Source organism: Periplaneta americana, chromosome 11, assembly GCF_040183065.1.
Source record: "Periplaneta americana isolate PAMFEO1 chromosome 11, P.americana_PAMFEO1_priV1, whole genome shotgun sequence".
In the NCBI taxonomy this organism is placed as follows: domain Eukaryota; kingdom Metazoa; phylum Arthropoda; class Insecta; order Blattodea; family Blattidae; genus Periplaneta; species Periplaneta americana.
In genome coordinates, this window is record NC_091127.1 from 49,598,201 (window position 1) to 49,622,514 (window position 24,314).

The 24,314-nt window shown below is 34.9% G+C and overlaps 1 protein-coding gene across 1 annotated transcript in view; it reads right to left on the reverse strand.

Annotated features, from left to right (window-relative positions):
* The window catches only part of LOC138708518 (secreted protein C-like), a 1,615,872-nt gene that overhangs the window by 360,262 nt on the left and 1,231,296 nt on the right, over window positions 1–24,314 (reverse strand). Inside the window, exon 5 of the mRNA XM_069838633.1 lies at window positions 5,993–6,742. Coding sequence (XP_069694734.1) covers window positions 5,993–6,440 — 448 coding nt within the window. The 5' untranslated portion in view covers window positions 6,441–6,742. The remainder of the gene's footprint in view (window positions 1–5,992; window positions 6,743–24,314) is intronic.

Below are 24,314 nucleotides of genomic sequence, written 5' to 3' on the forward strand. Positions count from 1 at the left end.
GAGAGGTGCTCAATGTTACGTCCATTCATGGCAATGCATTCTTCTGCCCTTTGGCGTAAGGAATCACGCACTCTTTGAAATATGTTAATATATTAATAAGAAAGTCCTGATAACGAGCCCCAGTTAATCTCTGTGTACGTATGGCCCTTTTAATCTATCACGATGAACGCCTGTCCATACTTTGATTGAGAATCGGTGCGGATGCCTTGTTTCTTCAACTGCATGGGAATTTTCATCAGCCCACACATGCTGATTTCGAAAATTCACAACATCATCTCTGCTGAACCCCGCTCATATCCGCAACCAAACTTTTGTTTTCAGTATTCCTTGCCACGTATTCAATATTCCATGCCAGGGGTGTCAACTACGGTATGATTATCTACTAGTCTGCTGTACTGCAGGGCAAAGAAATGCAGTGCCATGGATGAACGTCACATTGAGCATCTCCTATGAACAAGTGTTCAGATCTGAGAAAGTATATGTTATAGGACCCATGTATATTAGACATTGTTTTCTTATTTTGAAGCATAGTATCACCTCCTAAAATATCAGATAATTTTTTAAACACCCTGAATGCTTTTAATGTCCTTGGTACGAAAATGTCCAATATACTGAAATGATCTGTTATTATAATGTACATGTCCAACGCAAAAAAGTCCATAAAGTAATTTAGACCAATGGCTAAAATGTCCAATTAACGAAATATATTTATGAGTCTGCGAAACATGAACTGGAGATAATGTTAGTGTTATGTGACGGTTCTGGTGAAGATGTATGGGAATAGACCTAGGAAATGATTAAATATAATTACTGAAAATAGCCTAAATGAGGCTCCTTTATTGATGTTTTTTGTTCCAAGTAATGTTTTGAATTCTTTGTGTAAATTTGTTAATAATTTATTTCATAAAATGTAGTGTCGTGATGAAATTAATCAAAATCTTATTGGAATAATGAATAGTCCTAATATAGTACTTAAGAAAGTAGAACTAAAATGAATTAAGCTTCCTTGTACCTGAGAATTTAAATAAAGTATATGGAACACTGTAACATAGGAGAAATAAAAAAATCCTTCTATCAGTATACTTAATACAGATAATTCTATGTTTCCCCTGCCGAAAGTTAGTAATTTTATTGTAAAAATGTTCCTTTAAATGACAAAAACACAAAATAAAAACCATTACAATTAACCAGTGTCCAGGTATAAATCTGTCTGCAGATATTTTTCAGGCTCACGAAATTAATTCAGAAACCGTATCAGACAGTGCAGACCCAAATTCTTCAAGGGGAATGGTATTGATGCTGCGTTTATTCTGATATTGTGACCTGAACTATTATTTCTAAATTTATATAACTTCATTGAAACTTCATTGGTATTACACTATGTATGTATAGACAGTATGAAATCAAAGAGTGAAACTAGTTTTAATATTTGTGCTGTTGTTCAGAACCAATATGATCGTATAATACGTCGAGAGTGCATCACTTTAATCCTCTTAAATATTTCTATTAATAATTGACTGTACGCTTATCAAATACGCTTTACACAATAAATTCTCTCTCATTAATATATTTTTCGTTTATATTTATAAAACTACAATGGATTTTGAGATAATTGAAAAGTAAAGCTAAATTAAAATGCTAATTGACTGAAAAATTCACAAAGCTATACAAGCAAAATCTTCATAAATGGTACACGAATTTTACCACTTGCCAAAAATTAATCTATCCACTCGTGTTTAGGTGTATACTCTGGAAATAAATTGCATTTCCTGCAAGATTCTGATTAAAATATCTTACGTCAGTCAGCAGCCAAAATGATATCCTATTCCTCCTAAAGCCTTGGTTTTCCTGAACCGACGCATACGACGTGCGAGGTGCAAGGCCCGCCTCGCACAAATTCGGACTACACGAGAGATAATGAGTGGTTGTAGATATCTTATCCGTTTCCTATGTCCTGTGTTTTGCCTACATCCAGGGCAGTCCGGAAACTTATTGATTGCCCCTTGTATATTGATTCAATCATAATGTTACATTAAATATTAGAATTTAATAAAACAAAAAATATTTCACATTTTGTATTATCATTAAAAATTATTTCGTAAAAGACTATTAGAAAATACTAGATCATCTTTCTTTTCTAGCAATGAAGATCACTGAAGACACCCAACAAATAAAATAATGTGTGGACCTTAATAAGAAGTTTGCAAGTGACATAACATGATAGGATCAAACATGAAATAATCTCTATGAAGTAATATTTCTCTTAATTAAAAATGTAGGACAATGGAAAAAGAAACAATATTACCCGCGTATATCCAATTGGCAGAAGAAAAACGATTGACAAATGTTAAATATCGGGAATGTAAATTATCGGAAACCATTAAGGAGGGAGGCTTTGACGTTACGAGAAGGTTACAATTATCAGTTCGAGTCCCGCCTAAGGCGTGGGAATTTTACATTGTTAATGTGATATTTTTATTGTCTTAATTAAGTGGAGACCCGCTGTCGTGGTCACCCTTCGTCCTACGAATTCCGCCTGGTGTTTGTCTAGAGTCAGGATGACTGAAAACACGGTTCTTCAAGAACATTAGCATCATGAAGATAATTTAATTGTCAATAAAGAAATAAGGTACATGAAATGTAAAAGTTAAAACGAGTCACAGGTAAAATAATATAATGCAAAATAGAAACCTAGCAGAAAAATACTGCAAGAATTGGAAACTTGATGGCTGAAATGTGAAGATATAAAGTCGAAAAAGTAAACGAATAAAATAAACAATCCAATATTAACTCTCATTAACTTTAATTGTAATAGAGTGTAAAATAAGAAATCGAAGTAATGATATATGAATAAATGACGTAATAATAGTACCTGGAGTAGGCATTTGAAACCATGTTAAATTGATCAATTATTGCTATATGCCTAAACAATATTTATACTGTATTTACAAAGTCGTGTTTAAATTAGATGATTTAGTAGTAATAGGATAAAATAACAATTTAATTGCTTCAGTATAGAATTACGTAAAGGTCATACATATTGATACGTCCAATATTCAACAAGTGGCGAAAGGTCACACGAGGATAAGAGTAGGTAGAAGTTTTTATATCAACATAATCTCTGAAATGCGGATCATGTTGACAAGAATGAGATTATTGAATGCGTTAATTCATGTAAGGATTAGATACAGAAGTAATTCACAGAAATACAATTTTGTGTGGAACAAATTATAAAACAAATTACTCTGTTTATGAAATGAAAATGTATTAATCTTCGGGACAGAAGAGAAGTCTTGGATAAGACTTTATAACTCAGTTAAAATTTAATTTTGAAATGTTTCTAGTTGAAATTATACTTTTCACATTGTGAGTATAGATGATAATAAGCTTAGTATTAATATTTTCTTACAATTAACGTCTTAAGATATATAACAGACATACACATAATATTGTGTTTATAAAAGTCCCACATTAATTGAACCTTATGTGACAATTCTGTCGCCAAGGTAGTAAACAACAACGACTGCGGAATTTATGTACTTTAATATAAAATAATTTGAATTAATATTTGGTGTTTCAGAGAAAGTATTGAAATATATTATGTACATATTATAGAAAGTTGATGTCCTTCGATTCAAATTGAAATCGTTACATTCCTTAAAATATAATCAGTCCGATCGAAAAGTCCCTCCGCAGCTCTACTAATTCTAGTAACTTCAGAATACAACCCTGTAGAAAGTTGGCATTCCCCGATTCATACCGGTTTGACAACTTCAGATCCCCAGTCAATCAATCATATGCTTAGTGGCCAGTGCTGCCACTTTAATTCTCTACCAAATACACTTGAATTCTCTGACTAGTGGATTCTCGGCTATACAAGCACTGCGGAAAAACTTCTGGGTCACACTATATCACGTGAAAATAAGGATTTATTTTCTTTTGATAAAGCAATAACTAAATTTTGATATATCTGATAAAGTTGTAATATTAATTTATACTAAAATTCCTTACTTATACTAATAATTATTGAATGTAAAATTGATATACAATTGCATGATTGTTAGCCTATATTTTTCCATAATTTTACTGAAGTGCCTACAGTTAAGACATCTATAAACATTCAGAGGAACGTAATTTTAGAGACAAATAAATAATTAAGGAACAACTTACATATTTAAAAAAATCACCATATTTAATTTGACTCTTGTTCCTAGATGTTTCGAAATGAGTTAGGAACCCTTGGTATCCCTGGATGTTATTCTCATTTTCTAAATTTGTCTCTCAATTTTGATAAGAATGCAATAATAGAAATGAAGCGGTGAGATCAATAACCATTCATGTCCACTTCTGGCCATTCATTTCTTGCAAATTTGAAATTAAATTTTGGATATTTCTACAAGTGTTACGACTTTAAAAGTTGGTATACTACTTTGCCTTGATCCCTAAAACAACCAAAAATATAATGTGCTAAAAATAATAATTAGGTAAGAAATAAAAAAAAAAGTTTTTTGCATTTTTTTCGAAACTTGTGTTAATGGACGGTGCTTTTAGTGACTAATGTGTTCTTATTTCTTTGGATTAGAGTGTAGACTATTGAAACACCCACAATCTGATATAAAAATAGTCTTATAAGTCCAATATAAAGCATTTTCTTTGTTCCTTTTGTGAGAAAGAAGAAAACCCACAAAATACATACAATTTTGGAGAAATATGTATATCTGATGGAAGAGTGGAGGAAATTATTCTTAAAACTTAACAATGAAGTTATTTGAAAGTAATGCAAAATATTGTGTTGCTGAATTATTTATGTATTTTTCTGTAGAAAGAACAATGTATCGCTTAATACTAAAGCCTAAAAATAAGTTAAATCAATTTTACAGAATTTGTCATTTTAAGATTGCAATTCTTTTCAACACCTTTCAATCATTTCTAGTTTAATTGAAAACGGAAAAATATTGTTTTACATCAACTTAACATACAATTAATGCCTATAAATGACAAATATTTCAAACTTTCAAGTTTGATGTAAGTAAGCTTTGAGAATGTTGTAAGGTTGCTTTGCAGAAACCATCATCTATAGATTTCAAAATATTTGGTAGAATATTTAAATAAGTATATATCTCCATATTAGCGGGGTATGAATTACAAGAAAAATAGTTCTATATTCGTGGGCATGAGAATTCGAGCCCAAAATACATCAATTTAACAGAATTTGTCGTTTTAAGAGTATAAATCTTTTTAACATCTTTGGGCCATTTTTCATTTAATTGAATATTGAAAAATGTTACTTTACACTAGCTTAAGATACAATTAATGCAAATAAATGACAGATATTTCAAACGTTTATGTTTAATGTTAGTAATCTTTGAGAATGTAATTTTGCTTTGCAGAAACCAGTATCTAGAGATTTCACAAACGTACTAAAACATTTGGTAGAAGATTTAAATAAGTATATGTATCTTAACACAGTATCTATTAGAAGGAAAATAATTCTATATTCGTGGGCATGAGAATTCACGCTCAAAATACATCGATTTTACAGAAATTGTCGTTTTAGGAGTAAAAACATTTTAACATCTTTGGGCCATTTCTCGTTTAACTGAATGTTGAAAAATGTTATTTCACATCAACTGAACATAGAATTAATGCAAATAAATGACTGATGTTTCAAAGCTCAATTTTGATGTGAGGAAAGTTTGAGAATGTAATAAGTATGTTTTGTAGAAACCACCATGTAGAGTTTTCATAAATGTATTAAAATACTTGACAGAAGATTTAAATGTCACCATCTTAACACAGTATGTACTAATAGGAAAATAATAGCTCTACATTCGTGGATATGTGAATTCGCGTCCTCTAGTAAAAATAATTGGCGTGTGATTCGTATTACACGCTCCAGACAAATGATATGTACCAACGTCCACGTACAGCAAAGAAGACAGGAGTGACATGCACTAAGACTAAAGAAATAAGACGAAAATGAGATACTTACTGGAATACCCGGCAAGAAGAGATGCGATGCCGGCAGCATACACGGCAGGGGTAGGACTAGCACGCTGCTTTCCCGAACTGCCGCCCCCGGTGGACTGCAGGCTAGCGTTACTCGTCCTTGTGTTCACCACGTGAAGCAAGCCAGGTCCGCCGGACGTTGTCACCACGTTTTCGTCCTCCGACGTGCTGTATTGGCGCTCCCGCCATTCATAGCTCCTTTGTCTGCGTAACCGGGGACCTGTTGCTGTTGACGACGACGATAAACTCCCGCTTCCAACGCCAGATGTCGCCGTAGTCGACCCGCCAATAAGGACGCTTCCCGACGCACCAACACCGGGATTATGACTGCCTGACGAAGAGGACGCAATGATATTACTGTTCCCACCTCCGCTCAAGTTGGCGCTGCTTCTGACCGCCGCCGCTACACGGCGCCCCAACGTGGTATCCATGACAACGCTCAAGCGCACCAGAGGCCGACAGATACAAGTCTGGTTTGAATAGCAGGAAACCGACGCTCCTCGATTCTACCTTGTTTCTGTGTTTGAAGAAAAGGAACGACCAATCAAGCGACGACGAAGGGCGATACCGCTGGCGACGCCGACGTCGCGGTCATGTCCGATGCCTGCCGCGGCCTTGAAACGTCGTCGTCATACCGACTCGATGTTCCGCACGGAGGCTCAGCGGTCCTTGCCATTCTTACGCCACGTGGCGCATCGCCTCTCTGCTGCCTGCTTGTTCTCGGGACGCTGACCTGCAACAACACAAAAAATGTGCGTTACTTCAAAGTTTTCAAAACATAATATCGCATTTCATTCCTGACCCGGGGCTTCGTAGCTGGCATCTTTTTCTTCTTTATTTTTGCTGAAATTAAAGACAACTACAAGAACAAGAATAATGTCCTCTCCACGAGCTAGGGTTGCCAACTCTGTTAATAAACTTACCGACCAATTTACACACGCAAGTTTGAATAAATATATACCGTATAATATACTAAATACACAATCTGCTACATGATATGACCAGGCTTCGAGACTTGGGACCCGATACAATCAGTTTACTATGCATGTACTGTACTAGGCCTATAGGTTGTTGACTCGCTGCAGGTAGTGAAAGGTAGAGATGAGTTGAGGTAACAACGTTGCTATTTAGAATAGGGTACGGCAGTATGGGGAAACACACACATATGTATATTCTGAAAGTAAATAAACATTACACAATGACAATGTCAAAAGAATGTGAAAAGCATTTATCCTCCTGTCTTTTAATAGTAGTATACGTTACAAGAGCGGTATGTTGACGTTTTCATGGTCGAGGAAATGATTGAAAAAGCGAAACGTAGTTGAGCTTTTTAATTTCCGAGAACATGAAAACAAACATACCGCTCGTGTATCGTACATTATTTTGTGCGAAGATCGTTTATTACATACCTGAAAGACGAATTTCTAATTAGTTGCAATGAAATCTCCATGTTGGTTTCTGTTTAATGACGGCAACTTCGGAAAACCAAAATATCTTTCTTCAACATTGTTGCTATAAAATGTTTTCTGTGTTTATTATACTCCAGCAGGCCGTGATATACGTCTGTCTTTTTTCCCCCAGTCTATAAATGCGAACTTAAAACAAACGGTAAGGTTATGTAATGATTTATTTTTCATTTTAATATTTTAACAATATTATTTATATAACATATTGCAGTAATAACATCCGCATCTGGAATCATGTTGATTTTTCACGGCTTCCTTAATGTTACTTGTATCAGGAATGCAATAAGTTTCGTGGAGTAGTAGACTTTACTTAATTTTTGCAGATATTTAAAAACAATAATTAACATTGCAATTTAAGTGAAATTGCAGTGGTAAGTTTCCAATTTATAATTATTACTATGTTAAAGGTCTCTAAAAATAATATGTTAAAAGCCTAAAGCAGTAAAATGAATGTCGCGCTTAAGCGGTAAGAAGAGGGAAATTGTTATGTGTGTTACGTTGGGAATACTGAATGTGATATTTCACACTTACCGCGTATTGGTTCTGTGCGGAAAACAAGCAAATACGCACGAATTCGCACAAAAGCATTTGTGTTTAAATACACAATGTTAATGGTGGAAATAAACATGTAGCAATTTTAATTTCTTTATTTATCCTATTGGTCGTCTTTAGGAAGTGAAGTTACAGTATCGAATTGCAATGTACTACAAGGTACATTCTCAGCATCTCAAACGTAAATCTTTTTCGGTTATCTGCCAAACACAGTTTGTACTGTGAAAAGCTGCGTTCTACGTCGCATGACGTGATAAGAGGAAAAAGAAAAAAACCTATCGTCATTGCAGTCTCTAAGAGACAGTTCTTTATTCTCAGGTGACTCTATGTCCACTAATTTGTTGTGTATGTTACACAATGTTCCATATCCGTTATTTTTACATAAAATTCATTTCCACTTCTGTTTTACACGTTCAGTAACCGGTGTACTTGGTGTCTCATTAATTCTCTGTGTCATTTCCCCAACTAATTTGAGGGCCTCCGGCATCTCTTGCTCTGACTTTTCTAACCGTGTAATAGTTTCAGACACAGCTTGAAAATAGGTTTGTATAAAAACCAAATTATTCGTCAGAACCTTCAAGTCCAGAGCGTTTTCCTTTGCGTATTTGTTGACATTCATTCTACAGTACCCTCACTCACTTAACGCTTTACCACTATATTTAATACACCGTTATGCGGATTTCCCACTGAACTGCTCTATTGGGTCCGAAGTCTCGAAGCCTGGATATGACATAAATAAATAAATAAATAAATAAATAAATAAATAAATAAATAAATAAATAAATAAATACATAAATAAATAATAATAATAATAATAACAATAATAATAATAATAATAATAATAATAATAATAATAATAATAATAATAATAATAATAATAATAATAAATCGAGAAAAATCTTGCTTCGGTGTTTCGAAATGAACTTCTTAATTTTGTCTCGATAATCCATCTTGAAACTTGCGTACACTACTTTTAACACTTAAATATAAATGATTGATTAAATGGCAAACTTACTCGTGTTAATTATATAAACACGTGTGGTTTACAGCTGTTTCGATGTTTACACGACACCATCATCAGAGCCTTCTAGATCTCGGCGTTATCTCGACATCGCTGCCTATTTGACTCTACTTTTCATCACACAAAAGCACCCCCACAACAGACAGCGGTGTCGAGATGATGCCGAGATCTAGAAGGCTTTGATGATGGTGTCATGTAAACACCGAAACAGCTGTAAGCCACACTTACTTATATAATTAACACGAGTAAGTTTGTCATTTAATCAATCACTTTTAATTTTGTATTTGGAGCTTCGTACCACAGCCTTAAGAACTTCTTTTTCTTCTGATATAAAGTGATAAAATTATACACAGCGAAATTTAATACAAGAAATGCAAGAAATGTAAAAGTAAATCCATAGAAATATTATATGACAATAAAAATATAAAGAATACACATAACAACTTTATACATAAAATCAATTTAATTATCATTTTGAGCATAAATAATAATTAATAATAATAATTCGTTTATTTAATCTGGCAGAACTAAGGCCAGTAGGCCTTCTCTTACGCCCAGCCAGACTCTAATTCTAATTGGATACAATTGGCTTAAAGTAGTTATTACATTAATATTTAGACCGTAAAACAACATGAAAATTGATAATGAAAGTAAAAGTAAATAATAAAAGTTAGATAAGTAATGTTAGTGAGACAATAAATAATAATAATAACAACAATAATAATCATAATAATAATAATAACAATAATAATAATAATAATAATAATAATAATAATAATAATAATGAGAATTTAGATATTTATCCTGTAATAATAAACCACTGAACATTGAGAAACTTGAAACATCTAATATTATTAACAACGAGAATTGTTTGAAAAATATTTCCTTACTCTATTCTTAAATTGGTTTGATGTCAGACAGTCTCTGACATTACTCGGTAGGGAATTCCTAAGCCGAGGAACAGCCACAGTAAAAGAAGATGAATATGAGGATGTTCGGTGGGAGGGAATGGATAATATTGAGGAATGTTGTGATCGTGTGTCTAGGTTATGTTGCGTGGATAAATTTTGAAAACGAGACGCGGGATAAACAGTACAGAAAATAATTTTTCAGGACAAAGAAGAAAATAATTACAAATCAATGGGCGTAGGTACATAAGAATATGAAATAATTAGATAGGAAGCGTTGGTGAATATGATGAACATGATCAGGCTTCGAGACTTGGGACCCGATACAATAACTTAACAGTGCATGTACTTTAGGTTGTTGACTCGCTGCAGGTAGTGAAAGGTAGAAATGTGTTGAGGTAACAACGTTGCTATTTAGAGTACGGTAGTATGGGGAAACACACACAAACTGTATGTACATTCTGAAAGTAAATGTACATTACACAATGACAATGTCAAGAGAATATTAAAAACATTTATTCTCCTGTCTTTTATAAGCATTTGTGTTTAATTATACACAGTGTTAATGGTGGAAATCAACATGTATCAATTTTAGTATCTTCATTTATCCCATTGGTCGTACTTAGGAAGTGCAGTTACAGTACCGAATTGCAATGTACCACAAGATACATTTTCAGTGTCTCAAACGTAAATCTTTTTCGGTTGTCTGCCAAACACAGTTTGTACTGTGAAAAGCTGCGCTCTACGTCGCATGACGTGACAGGAGCAAAACGAAAAAACCTAACACCGTTGCAGTCTCTAAGAGACGGTCCTTTATTTTCGAGTGACTCTATGTCCACTAATTTGATCTTTATGTTACACAATGTGTCATATCCGTTATTTTTACATAAAATTGATTTCCACTTCTGTTTTACACGTTCAGTAACCTGTGTGCTTGGTGTCTCATTAATTCTGTATGCCATTTCCTCAATTAATTTGAGGGCTTCCGGCATCTCTTGCTCTGCCTTTTCTAACCGCGTAATAGTTTCAGGTACAGTTTGGAAATAGCTTTGTATGAAAACCAAATTACTCGTCAGAACCTTCAAATCCAGAGTGTTTTTCTTTGCGTATTTGTTGGCATTCATTCTACAGTACCCCCACCCACTGTACGCTTTACCACTACTGGGTGTTCATTTCAAAGTGTGTTATGACGGCACTGTTGGTGAGTCAGCAATTTGAAGCGAGTTTCAGCTTTTATGTCAGAGAAGTTGCCTATTAATCAAGGCGTTCAATCTGAACTTGAGGACCTCATTCGAACTGTGTTTTGCGCGAGTAAGTCGTACCCAGGGTATTTGTTATCATCGGTTGCGTACGGCAACATTCCACAACACAAATCAAATGCTCCGTGTCCATGTTGACCGTCGAAGTTAATGTCAACAAATACTGTACGTAAGTAATCATCTTAACCCTCTCCCCATATCCCGACAGTAAGAAAAAAATTCACCTCAGTACGTGTTTCCAAACAGTTCACATTCCTGCTACTACCGGCGTTACGGTGCGTATCGGTAAATACTCTTCTGAATGAAAGCCGTACTTGTTAGGCAACTTCTGTGCCACATAGGTAATACGCCTCTGCGGAAATGTAGGAAGATTTAATTCTCTAGGCTCATCGGCTAGCCACATGACGACATACAGCGAGCCATGACACACTTTGAACTGAACATGCAGTATACTCAGTACGCCGTTATGCGGATTTCCCACTGAACTGATCTATTGGGTCCGAAGTCTCGAAGCCTAAACATAATTAATGACATCATCTAGGATTAGTGTAGGCCTATTGATATTTAATTAACTTCTTCCTTCTCAAAAATTATTTCCTGTACTGTCACATAGGAAGTTTCATAAAAACACGAAGATACATTGCATCCATGTTGACGATGGTGGTTGTGGTTGTGGTTGTGGTGGTGGTGGTGGTGGTGGTGTTGGTGCTGGTGATGATGATGATGATGATGATGATGATGATGATGATGATGAGAAGGGGGAGTAGAATGGAACTATCATTATGAACGCCCCAATTAATAACCCTGTCGCTTGAGTAACAGAGGATGTTCAGCTTCTAGTAAATTTTATCTTATTTTACCTTGTTACTGAACAGTAAGTTGGTGAATCTCATTGTAGTGGGCCCTACATTCACAACCCGCCTGGAGCACAAACGCTTACTCTATTTTTTTTACACATGATATTTTTTTAAACTCTGCTTCATCAACATCATAATTAAATTCCACTCAGTTACGGTCGACTAGCCATCTGTTCATTTACACATTTCACTGGTTTCAAGTCCCCCTAAGGATACAAGGCTAAACATGGATTAACTTCGAATACGTATACACGAAAATTCACAATAAAAACTATGCAATCCGCAGCATAAGGAAATGAAGAGACTTGTAATTGCCTACGCCTGCAGGAAACATAAAGCACATAATGAATTTGAGTTAATGGTATGACACATGTCATCAAGCTTAACGCGTGATAAAAGTTTAATTAAAACAGAAAATGTCCTCCATTGTGACTGGAGCAGGATAGACTACTAATCAGATGATGGCGGCAAAAATGTACACCAAGACAATGGAAATTTAACTCGCTTTTAGGCAACATTAGCCGAACAACTAACTTATAGCACTGATTCTACACGCCGGAGGTCCAATTCCAAATCCTGTCGAGTCCTGATGGAATATGTGTTGGAAAAGACAGTGTTGAAGCACGTGTCATCAGAGTGCTTCTGCTTTTCTCACTATCCTATTACCCCATTCTCATCTCCTGTAGTCATTTTTTGTTATTATTATAACACATAGTCCACACCTGTGGAGTAACGGTCAGCGTGTCTGGCCGCGAAACAAGGTGGCCCGGGTTCGAATCCCGGTCGGGGCAAGTTACCTGGTTGAGATTTTTTCCACGGCTTTTGCTCAACCCAATACGAGCAAATGCTGGGTACCTTTAGGTGCTGGACCCCGGACTCATTTCACCGGCATTATCACCTTCATATCATTCAGACGCTAAATAACCTGAGATGTTGATACAGCGTCGTAAAATAACCCAATAAAAATTTAAATAACACATATGATATGTATCAGTTTCATATCTGATAATTCGCTTGCACTAAAAGCAAATGAAGAGAAAATCTCCCCCTCATGGAAGATTATATTTGTTCCATTCTATTGAGGCATGCTGACAATATGGTGAGGATCTGCAGTGCTTTTGTGCACAGATATGTAACAGTTCTGGTAAACTTAACGATAAGTTAATGTGAACGAAATAGTTCAACGAAACAAATGTTTAAAATAAATTATGGCCATGAAATTATTAAGGTTATGAGTAGAATGTTAAAATGTTAAATGGTATGTTTTATTTAATGACGCTCGCAACTGCAGAGGTTATATCAGCGTCGCCGGATGTGCCGGAATTTTGTCCCGCAGAAGTTGTTTTACATGCCAGTAAATCTACTGACATGAGCCTGTCGCATTTAACATCAACCTAGCCCGAGATCGAACCCGCAACCTTGGGCATAGAAGGCCAGCGCTGTACCAACTCACAACCAGCTCGACTTATGAGTAGATGAAGTTAAAAGGAACGATGATGATAAGATCATTTTGAGAAGATGGTGATCATGATTATAATGATGGCAATAAGTCATGTTGAGAATATGGTGATAATGATGTTGAAAATGGTAAGACGGTATTGGAAAGATGGTGAATATAAAATTATGAAGACAGTAACAATAATGGTAATGATGATCACAACAAAATGATGATAAAATAATGTTAAGATGATGACAGTGATGATAATAATGATACAATCCTGTTAAAAGTGGTAGTGAGAATGACAATGGTGAACTGATATTGTGGAAAAGGTCATGATAAAATGTAGTTCAAGTCTACAACAATGATGATTTAATAATAAAATAATGGTAAAAAAAATAGTGACGAAAAGTGATTTCTAAGAAGACTGTAGTGATAACAAAATATTATTTTGAAGATGGTGATGATAATAAATGATTTTGAGAATATGGTAGAAGGTGAGAGTGACAATGATGATAAAATGATGTGGTGCTGATGGTGATAAGATGATAGAATAAAATGATGTTGATTAGATGGTATTAGAATGATGATGGAGATAAAATGATTACAAAAGTAGTAGTCATGAAGAAATTATGTTAGAAGGATGGTGATGATAAAATGCTGTTAAGGAGATGGTGGTGATGATATAATGTTAAGAAAACGGTGATGATAAATGATATTAACGAGAAGGTGGTGGTGGTGGTGATGATGATGATGATGACGACGATAAAATAATGTGAAGCTAATGACGGTGATAAATGATGTTGAGAATATAATGATGATGATGATGATTATGATGATGATATAGAGACGATGTTGACGATAATGATAAAATTATGATTATTATGACTATTACACTTTTACTACGTCACACTACTTTTGACCAATAAAACGGTACGAAAGGACATCTTTCAAACAATCATGGCTGCTTATCGCACAATTTTATCGCGTCCCTAGCATTTGTTTATTTTTATCACTACCCTAGCATTTATTTCTTTGTTTGCCAACATTTCAAACTGCACTGGTCTGGACGTCAAAAAACAGAAAATTACAAACCACTCCAGTCGATGCACAGCACTTTCAAATATTACTCACATTAGCATTCAAGAACAAGAATTAATAAAGATCACTGGTAATAGCTATGCATCTTCCCTGAAACCCTGTTTACAAATAAATGAAGAGCATCATTCGGAAATCCTGAATAAGTTGAGGGATACACCATGTACATCAACGAGTTCACTTCTTTTACTCACACGTCCAATATAACATCAACTGAACCACCAACCACTAAAACATTCAAATTTCAAAATTGTACTTTCAATAATTGTTTCTTTTAAAATTATTCAAGTTTATTTTTTATTTCATCATCGTTAATTAAAACGTTTCTTGTTTATTTCATCATCCCTAATTAAAACATTTCTAACACTCGTTTATATTATTTAGTTTATGTTATAGCTTCTGCTATATGATATTATGAATAGTCACGTATCAGAGATTGTTTAATACTAAGATTTATTGAAAATCATCTGTCAAGTGACGTTGATTACTGGGATCGGGATAATTCAAGTGGAATGCAACTGTTTTAATAAAAATGAAACTGAATCAACAAAGCCTTCTTGACCAGTAACCTTCCATAGAGTTCAATGAAGATTCCATAGTTGGCACAACTGATACCAAGAAAATAGCTAATAATAACACACTACTGCCATCTACTAGCGTAATATTTATAATGTTGAGATGGTACAAATTTAAAGACAGATTTGTATTTTCGTAAGTCAGTTAATATTTTATTGTATTGGAGTACTTCGTTACTTTTAATCTTTATATACTTTCTTCTAATCGTGTAATAGTCAATTAAATCCCACTCGAGTTTTCATTTTCTCTAGATAAATCAAAAACCTCTAGTGAGATTACTGTTGATAATAATTACGATTAGAAGATTGCGATTGTAATGGCAACATGATTTTGAGACGATGATTACCATAATAATGGTGGTATAAAACTATATTAAGATGAATATTATGAAGATGATGATGATGCCAATAATAGTGATGTAAAATTAGCTACAGTATATTGATAACTCTGATAAGATAGTAATGATATTGATTATGGTGAATGTATTTTTATGTCTTTGAAATTTTACTACCACCATCACCATCACCTTTCAAGAGTCCCTACTAATATGAAAGTCCGTATAGAATACTAAAATTGATCACAAACCATTATTCTTTGAAAATGATGTTTTGCTCAACAATTTTGAATTCAACACCTCAAGAAAGTGGAAATGCAACATAATTTTTAGAAACTTTGTGTTATTTTTTTAACTCGGTTATTAAACGACTAATTTTATTAGTAGGTATATTATTACACAGGCCTGCAATGAAAAAACTAAAAAAAATAAAATGTTAACTCTCCATTATGTATTTTTGTATGCTGAAGCCAGAAATTAAATAAAAAATGGCCTATCACACACCATTTTTAGACAAAACTATATTTTATGTTGTATAGTATTAATATACTGGTGATTTTGCTATACATATTTTGTGTCGAAATATTTTTCGTACACTAGGCTTACCTATTTGTATAATAAAATATGCATGTTCCACATTGTAGAACCGAAAAGGTTAAAATTATGGCTTTTTTTTTTTTACTATCGAGTACTAAATAAATACGATTTTCTCCCAAGCACTAATACAAATTTCGAAACAAAATTATACTTACATCGATAACTCAGACCTGTAACATTAACGTTAGAAGATAATTTCCAAAAAATAAGTTTACTTCACTTTCAGCATTATTCTTTCTTTCCAACACAGCTTCGTTGGCAATCAATTTTGAGGTCAGACGGAACTTAATAATAGTTGCAACGTTTTTAAAATTCCGCTTCTCAAATTCATTTCATTAATTTTCTTCGTATTTGCCATTAGAGTGATGCACCATCTGTAAGTCTGCATTATTTGGATGTAGACGTGTAAGCGGAAAATCAAACCAAATTATTTGTGAATGCACCGTGAATAGTTCGGAAAACTTTGCGAACTGGTTCAAAATTTAATGTGACCCCCCATGAACTAATTTTAGCTCAGTGACTTCCATTGTTATGTTATACTATGCACAGCATATGCCAATGTTAAACTTCATAAATACTGAAATCTAGAGGGTATGTCTTGCCGAAGATAGCAGCGTAATATACAAGGCTTGATCCCTATGCTGTAGCCGTGACCTATTTATAGATAAATTAAAATTTATGTGGTACACAAATGATTGAAATGTGTTATGGGTACATCTTAAGCTGCAAGTCTGTACATGTCCACGTTGGCTCGTAGCAGGTGTTCGAGTGGCCGGAGGTGTTGCGTCAGTAGAGAAATGGAGCCTGTCGAGAAAAGAGCTGTGATTAAATACCTGCAAAAGAAAAGAATGTCTCCATCTCAAATTCACCAAGACACGACAGGTACCTTGGAAGAATTTACTGTATCTTATGGTATAGTAAAAAGGTGGTATCGAATGTTTAAATGTAGGAGAATATCGTGTGAAGATGAACATAGTGAAGGCCCTTCGAGTAGAACAGTAGTATATGGACATGTTGTTCAGCCCAAGACGAATAAATCCATCGATATGACAGGATACACACATTTCCATTGTAGCATTTGTAAAAGCGATAGGAATAAATGGGAAACATTAATACTAGTAATAGAAACATAACACTATACCAACAAGTGACGATGAGATATGCAACACTCATTTGGAATCAACCTATGAATTCAGAGAGTGTCGTGGTATCTAATAAGCATGGCAGTAGTATGAAACAGATGCGAGATGTGATTAATTTTAGATGTTGCAATTCCGTCAGATGGAAACGTTATAAGAACGGAGGCTGAGAAGATTTGAAATATAAGGATCTGATGATTGAAGTGTAACGCATATGGAACATCAAAGCAAAAATCAGACTACCATTCATTGCCTCCTCGGCTGGAACGTATGATAGTTGGAACAAAATTATATGAGATATTTCTGGGATGAAACGCATCTTAGATTACAAATCATAGCTCTGCTACTATGGACATGTTTAATATAGAATTCAAATTCTACCACTTCTGTAATATTATCTGCAAATGTTTTTTAACATCGTAGGTAAATAAGCTTAAATGCAAAGGCTACATGACCATAAGTCACAAGAATAAAGTATGCTCTTGGCTCTTGGAAATAATATGCTCTTGGCTCTTGGAAATAGTCTTCCCTTTGAAGTAATACCAGTAGTATAAGTTATTCGTTATCTCGTGAAACCAAATGCTTGTGTTCGCAGTAGCATATAGTAAGAAACTTAAGGTGGGGGGTAAGTGACTTTTCCTGTCACGAGTAGAAGCGTAGCGAGGGAGGGAACCTTCTCAGTACAATTCCTTCTTCCCCTGAAGCGCAGGTATGTTTCACGAGAAACCGAATGGACTATAGCAGCAATAGTAGAAGTAGCTGCAATAAAAGTAATAGTAACAGTAGCAGCAGCACTAGTAACAAGAGTAATAGTAGTTCCATCAGGAATACCAACAACTATAGTAGTTGTGACAATAGTGATAGTAGAAGTATTAAGCGGTCAGTAGCAGCGGCACTAGTAAAATTAGCGGCAGTAGTAACAGAAGTAATGACAGCAGAAATAGCAGCGAAAGTGCTAGTAGTAGTCAACGTCTATTGTTCAAAGAATATTATATCGTCAAACTCATCTTCTAAGACACCTTGACGTCACATTTGAAGCGTCAAGGGCAGTAATTTCAAATTAAACCATTACAAAGAAATATGCTCCTTATCTTATTTGAAGTCGTCTTTATTGCTTTTTTATTTATTATGCCGTTACAAAAATAGTAGCATATGAAACACGTTTACAATGTCATTCTTTATTTCTTTATTTATTTTATTTATTTACTAGCCGTACCCGTGCGCTCCGCTGCACCTGTTAGAAATAAATATAAAGTAATTACATAATTAAAATGGGACGTCTGATCCAGGGAACATTCGTGTTTGACAGAAAGATAAATCGTTTATTATGTTACTTAATTTAAATTGTATTAAAAATTAAAATGGGATCATTTTGATCCAGAGACCACTCAATTGATCATAAAAATTATTTTAGGAAATACAGGAAACGAATGCCTATCAAGTTTTCTGTGCATAAGAAGCTATTTTAATCTTACCTGTCCTCGATTCAGTCAGAAGTTACTGTAATAACATTATAGCATTATGTCCATCTAGAGAAACTACACTTTCCAATTGTGAATCAATAATTAATTATACAAATCGGTTAATTTAGCTTCCGATATTACTTCATACAAACACAGAAACATTCTCTGTAGGCTACCGTATGTTTCATAACTTTCGATTGTTGTTGTCGTCCAAGGCCCCTTATAGACGAAGTCATTTGTTTTTTATTTCATTACACCGCCTTAGATGACGTTATTGTAATTTTGAAACTCATTTCTCTCATTAAATATCAGTCCTATCAAACTTTTGCATGGAATAAAACTTATCGGATATTATTTTGAAAGAAACTTTTGTTAAGTAATATGTTTCATGAAAATCAATAATGAGGGAGATATTTCGATTTATTTAATTCAAGGCTCCTTATAACCCCCCCTTTTAAATAATAATTTTGAATGCCATATAGCCTAAATTCTAAGATACAACGAACTTAATTTATATGCCAATTTTCATCGAAATCGGTTCAGCAATTATCGCGTGAAATGGTAACAGACAGACAGACAGACATACAAACAAACAAAAATTTCAAAAAAGCGATTTTCGGTTTCAGGGCTGTTAATTATATATGTTAGGACCAATTATTTTTGGAAAATCGAAAATTACCAGAAAAATTTCGGCTACAGATTTATTATTAGTATAGATTTATTCTGGTGTAGTTAAGGCCTTCAGGTCTTCTCTTCCACAACACCAGGAATACAAATACAATAATATAGAAAAACAGAGAAAAAATACACTATATACAAAATAAAGCTACACAAAAAATAAAGAGAGAGAGAGAAGAAAACACTATAAACAAAGTAAAGCCACACAAAAATATACACAGGTTCCAGTCACACAAACTTTAAATGAGTAATTATGTATCATAATTAATTGTATCCTAACTAATTAACTAACACAAACAAGAAACTTGCAATTTTAATCTAGATTAAAAAGAAAAAGAAAAAAAAACACAAATCAATACTTCTAGCAATACCTAAAAACATTAACTAAGACAAAATTTTCCAATTTAATTTTGAATTGTGATAAAGTCCGGCAGTCCCTGACGTCATTAGGTAACGAATTCCAGATGCGAGATATTTCTACAGTATAGGAAGATGAGATAAAGAATTCTTAAAAATTAGACCACTCGCTCGTTCACTAAATATTCACCAGGAAAAAAGTCTGATTTCATATATCGAAACATATTAACAATAAATCGAAATAAACAAATTTTCGAACAGTAGGCCTATATTAAATCAAACACGCATGGAAATCTGAGAGTTTTAACGATAGAATTTCTCTTGGACATTCTGGTAAAGACTGATTTTATATCCCAATGAAAGCCCTAGTTTACCTTAGTAAAAACCCTAGTAATGCCGCACTTCGATTATTGTGACGTTCTTGTAAATGACGAAAGTTCTGAACTGCCAGAGAAATTACAGCGTGTTCAGAAAATGTGCGTCAGATGCGTGTGCAGCATCCAGTGATATAATCACATATCACCGTCCTTCTCACGTCTTTCGTGACTCCGACTCAAAGAACATAGAACGTTACACCTTTGTCTTTATTTTTTCGAATTCTGCACACATCATCAAATTACCTTTCGTCTCGTTTCTCTTATCTATACTATAATCACTATGTAAATACCTAGTCACTTATCTGTGGCACGCTAAGTATACCTCTTCATAGAACATCTTGTTACTTCTCAGCTTTTACAGTATCCACCTCGCGACAATAGAATTCCTTGTCACAAAGTATTACAGGCACAAGACAATAAACAATTTTTAAAATAGCTTAAAGGATAACCTTCTTAGCAATTCAGTCTAACTGTACTGAGTTTAACGGTCACTGACTACATGGTAGTTTCGTCCTTTAAACATGCATTCTGTAAGGCTGTATTTTCATAATTATTCTCATTATAACTTCATTCTATTATCTAGGAATATTTGAAAATATGTATTAACATTAGTTAATTTTGCTATAGTGTCTATATCTCATTGTTTAATTTATAATTTATAATATTTTACTGTTTAAATCAGTGGTCGTCAGCACTCGCTGTAATGGGTAGAGTGCATGGATGGTAAGAGACGCTAGCCCGAGAGCGCAGTGTTCTGATGACCGCTGGTTTAAATCATAAGTATCTCTTCTATACACGTACTTTTCTTGAGCTCAATTTGTTGTGAACTTTGTAACTTGTAAGTTCAATCATATATTATATGTATAGATTTTGCTGGTTGAGTGGAAGAGAAGGTCTTACACCCTTAACTCTGCCAGCTAAAATAAAAAATTATTATTATTATTATTATTATTATTATTATTATTATTATAGGTGTCGACCTGGTTGGCGAATTGGTATAGCGCTGGCTTTCTATGCCCAAGGTTGCGGGATCGATCCCGGGCCAGGTCGATGGCATTTAAGTGTGCTTAAATGCGACAGGCTCATGTCAGTAGATTTACTGGCATGTAAAAGAACTCCTGCGGGACAAAATTCCGGCATATCCGGCGACGCTGATATAACCTCTGCAGTTGCGAGCGTCGTTAAATAAACCATAACATTTGTTTATTATAGGCTAAAGAAGACGTGTTTCTGTTTGGCAGAGAGGACCTTATTGATCTAACAGAAGAAGAATTTACTATAACAAATAAGTGTAAGTTACATAGAATAAAATGCAGTGAGAGAATGAATTTAAGAATTTTCCGTCAGCCATCAGAAACAACAGATCGCATTACATATGGATACAGCCTAAAAATTTTCCCTGCGTTGGATTCTTATATCTACAGTTTAACTGCAAATATCTTAGTCAAGTAGCGGTAATCAATCTCTGCCTCTTGAATGAAGAAGAAAGTAGATCCGATCTTATTATGAGTACATAATCATACTCACAATATGAAATCAACAATATACATTTTATATGAATTAATATAACATCTCAAGACGGAAATATTACGGCAAATAAATCAGATATAACAAGAGAAGCTGCCACAGATGAGGAATATAGAAACGCAGAAACTGAAGTGACATCGAAGTACATTCTCCTTTCTATTGAATACAAAGGTTCATGCATATACATATGCTTGAGTCTGGGAAGTCGTGCATGAAGTCATAACAGGAAGAGGATATACTACATTACTTAAAGGAATGTTCTTATAAATTGGATTTTGCTCTCAACTGAACTATCCCGAAGAACTGAAATCAGTTGTACTGGAAACATAAAATTGCTTGCGCTGTGATGAATTTATCAAATAGCGTAGAAGAAGGTATACCGGTTAGTTTTCCAAACAATATAGGGTGTAACAGGATCTCACCGACAAACTGATAGGGATGATAGGCCATGCAGAGAGGATCATTTTTTGTTAAGAAACATCTACTCTCAAACACGTCGTTTATGAGTTATGCGCATTTATCAAGGTGTGGACGCCACGCACCGCAACCAACTCGTACGTTGTTCATCTGCGTCGTAAGCTCTCACTCTGTCATAGCAGTCCGTATTTATGAGTATCGGATACTTCAATAGTAGCAATCAGAGTGCTGCAGAACAGCGCTTACAACCGGTTTATATTCGACTGGTAGCAGATCAGCCGCCGAGGTTGGACATTCGTTCGAATATCCGGCCTTGAAGCGATTGCCCTGGCTAGACAGAACCACAGATATATATGACAGAATACAAAGCGCATTTCACCATACAGGAACTTTGATGACATTTTGCAACTACAAAAATAGAGTAATTGAAGGAAATTTACTTTTCCCAATTAAAAAAGGGTTAGCTTGAAATTATTAGGAAAATATTTGGGGCTAAGGGTGATGAAGTTACAGGAGAATGGAGAAAGTTACACAACGCAGATGCACAGATTCTTTTCTTCACCTGACATTATTAGGAACATTAAATCCAGATATTTGAGATGGACAGAGCATGTAGCACTTATATGCGAATCCAGAAATGCATATAGAGTGTTAGTTGGGAGGCTGGAGGACAAGAGACCTTTGAGGAGGCCGAGACGTAGGGGAGAGCCGGGTAGTATCGGACATCGGGTAATATCAGACAGTGAGTTTCTTTCATCTACCACACGATGATAGTACCTGATTGACATGGTTACGTTTCTGTGATGTCGCATAGAGAAACGTAACCATGTCATTCAGGTACTACCATATGGTGGTAGATGAAAGAAACGCACTGTACGATACTACCCGATGTCCGATACTACCCGACTCTCACCTATATGGGAGGATAATATTAAAATGAATGTGGGATATGATGATAGAGACTGGATTAATCTTGCACAGGATAGGGACCGATGGCGGGCTTATGTGAGGGCAGCAATGAACCAGCGGGTTCCTTAAAAGCCATAAGTAAATAAGTTAGCTTGAAATAGGATTATAGTTGATTGGACACTTTGGTACATTTATCTTCATAACTAATATATAAATCAACTAATGGACACCGGTTACAACAAAGGAAATAAACGTAATGCATAGATGAAATCTGACGTGTAAACAAATACAAGAATAAAATAAATTACAATTACTTACAAAAGAGAAGAGCAAATAAGTACACACTTACTATTGTTACATTCATACTTTAAACTCAAGATACATAGGCTACCTCTGAAAGAGTAGTTGTTAATATATCTTATGTGTTTTAATTATTCTAAGTGGATACATTATCATTTCTCTAATAAATCGTTTTAGGGAGATAAGTTATTAACAAAAATAAAATCACTCTCAAGATGCGTGCTTCAATCAATGAGGAGAGAGGATGAAATATCATTTCAAAGGTACACGATGATAATCGAGTTCTTGCAACGATTCTTGGAACTCCTGGATGGCTCAATATTATCTGTCTTTCATGATCCAGAGCCGTCCAACCGAGTGAGACTCGGACATTCGTTAAACCGAACATTGGACTACTCCGGGAGACGGAAGAGCTTCGCATACTGTCTATAGCGCCAGGCGTTCAGTAGCAAATCTGTCTTTTCTATCTTCTGTAACCAGCTGTGCAGGAATACAGTAACCCACATGAAATTGCTATTCGCTATCACCAGCACAGTTTTTCGTCAACATCTAGGCTGGAATTGTTGGTACTCATCTGCTGGGACCTGTAACTCTGCCAGCAAGGTTAACTGGGGCAGCTTATCTACAGTTTCTGCAGACCATACTTCCGGACCTGCTGGACAGTGTACCGCTTGCTGTGTGCCATAATTTCTGGTTCCAAAATGATGGCGCCCCAGCACATTTCAGTGTTGATGCAAGAGCACAACTGTTTGTCAAGAGTTTGGTCTACGTAACTCCAGTTGCCATCAGAGCTCAGCAGATTGACCAAATTTCTGTATTTCACATCGTCAAACAGAATCCTGCCACGCTCGACAGAGTTGGGCGATCGTTGCTGCGACTGTATGAAGCATATAATGAGGCACAGGGCAGACAGTTTGAACATCTATTGTGAGAACATGCCTTTCGATAAAATGGTATTTCTGTACAGCTATTTGTATTCAATTCGGAACCTTATTGGCGAATACCTTCACCTGCCCATAACTCATAAACGAA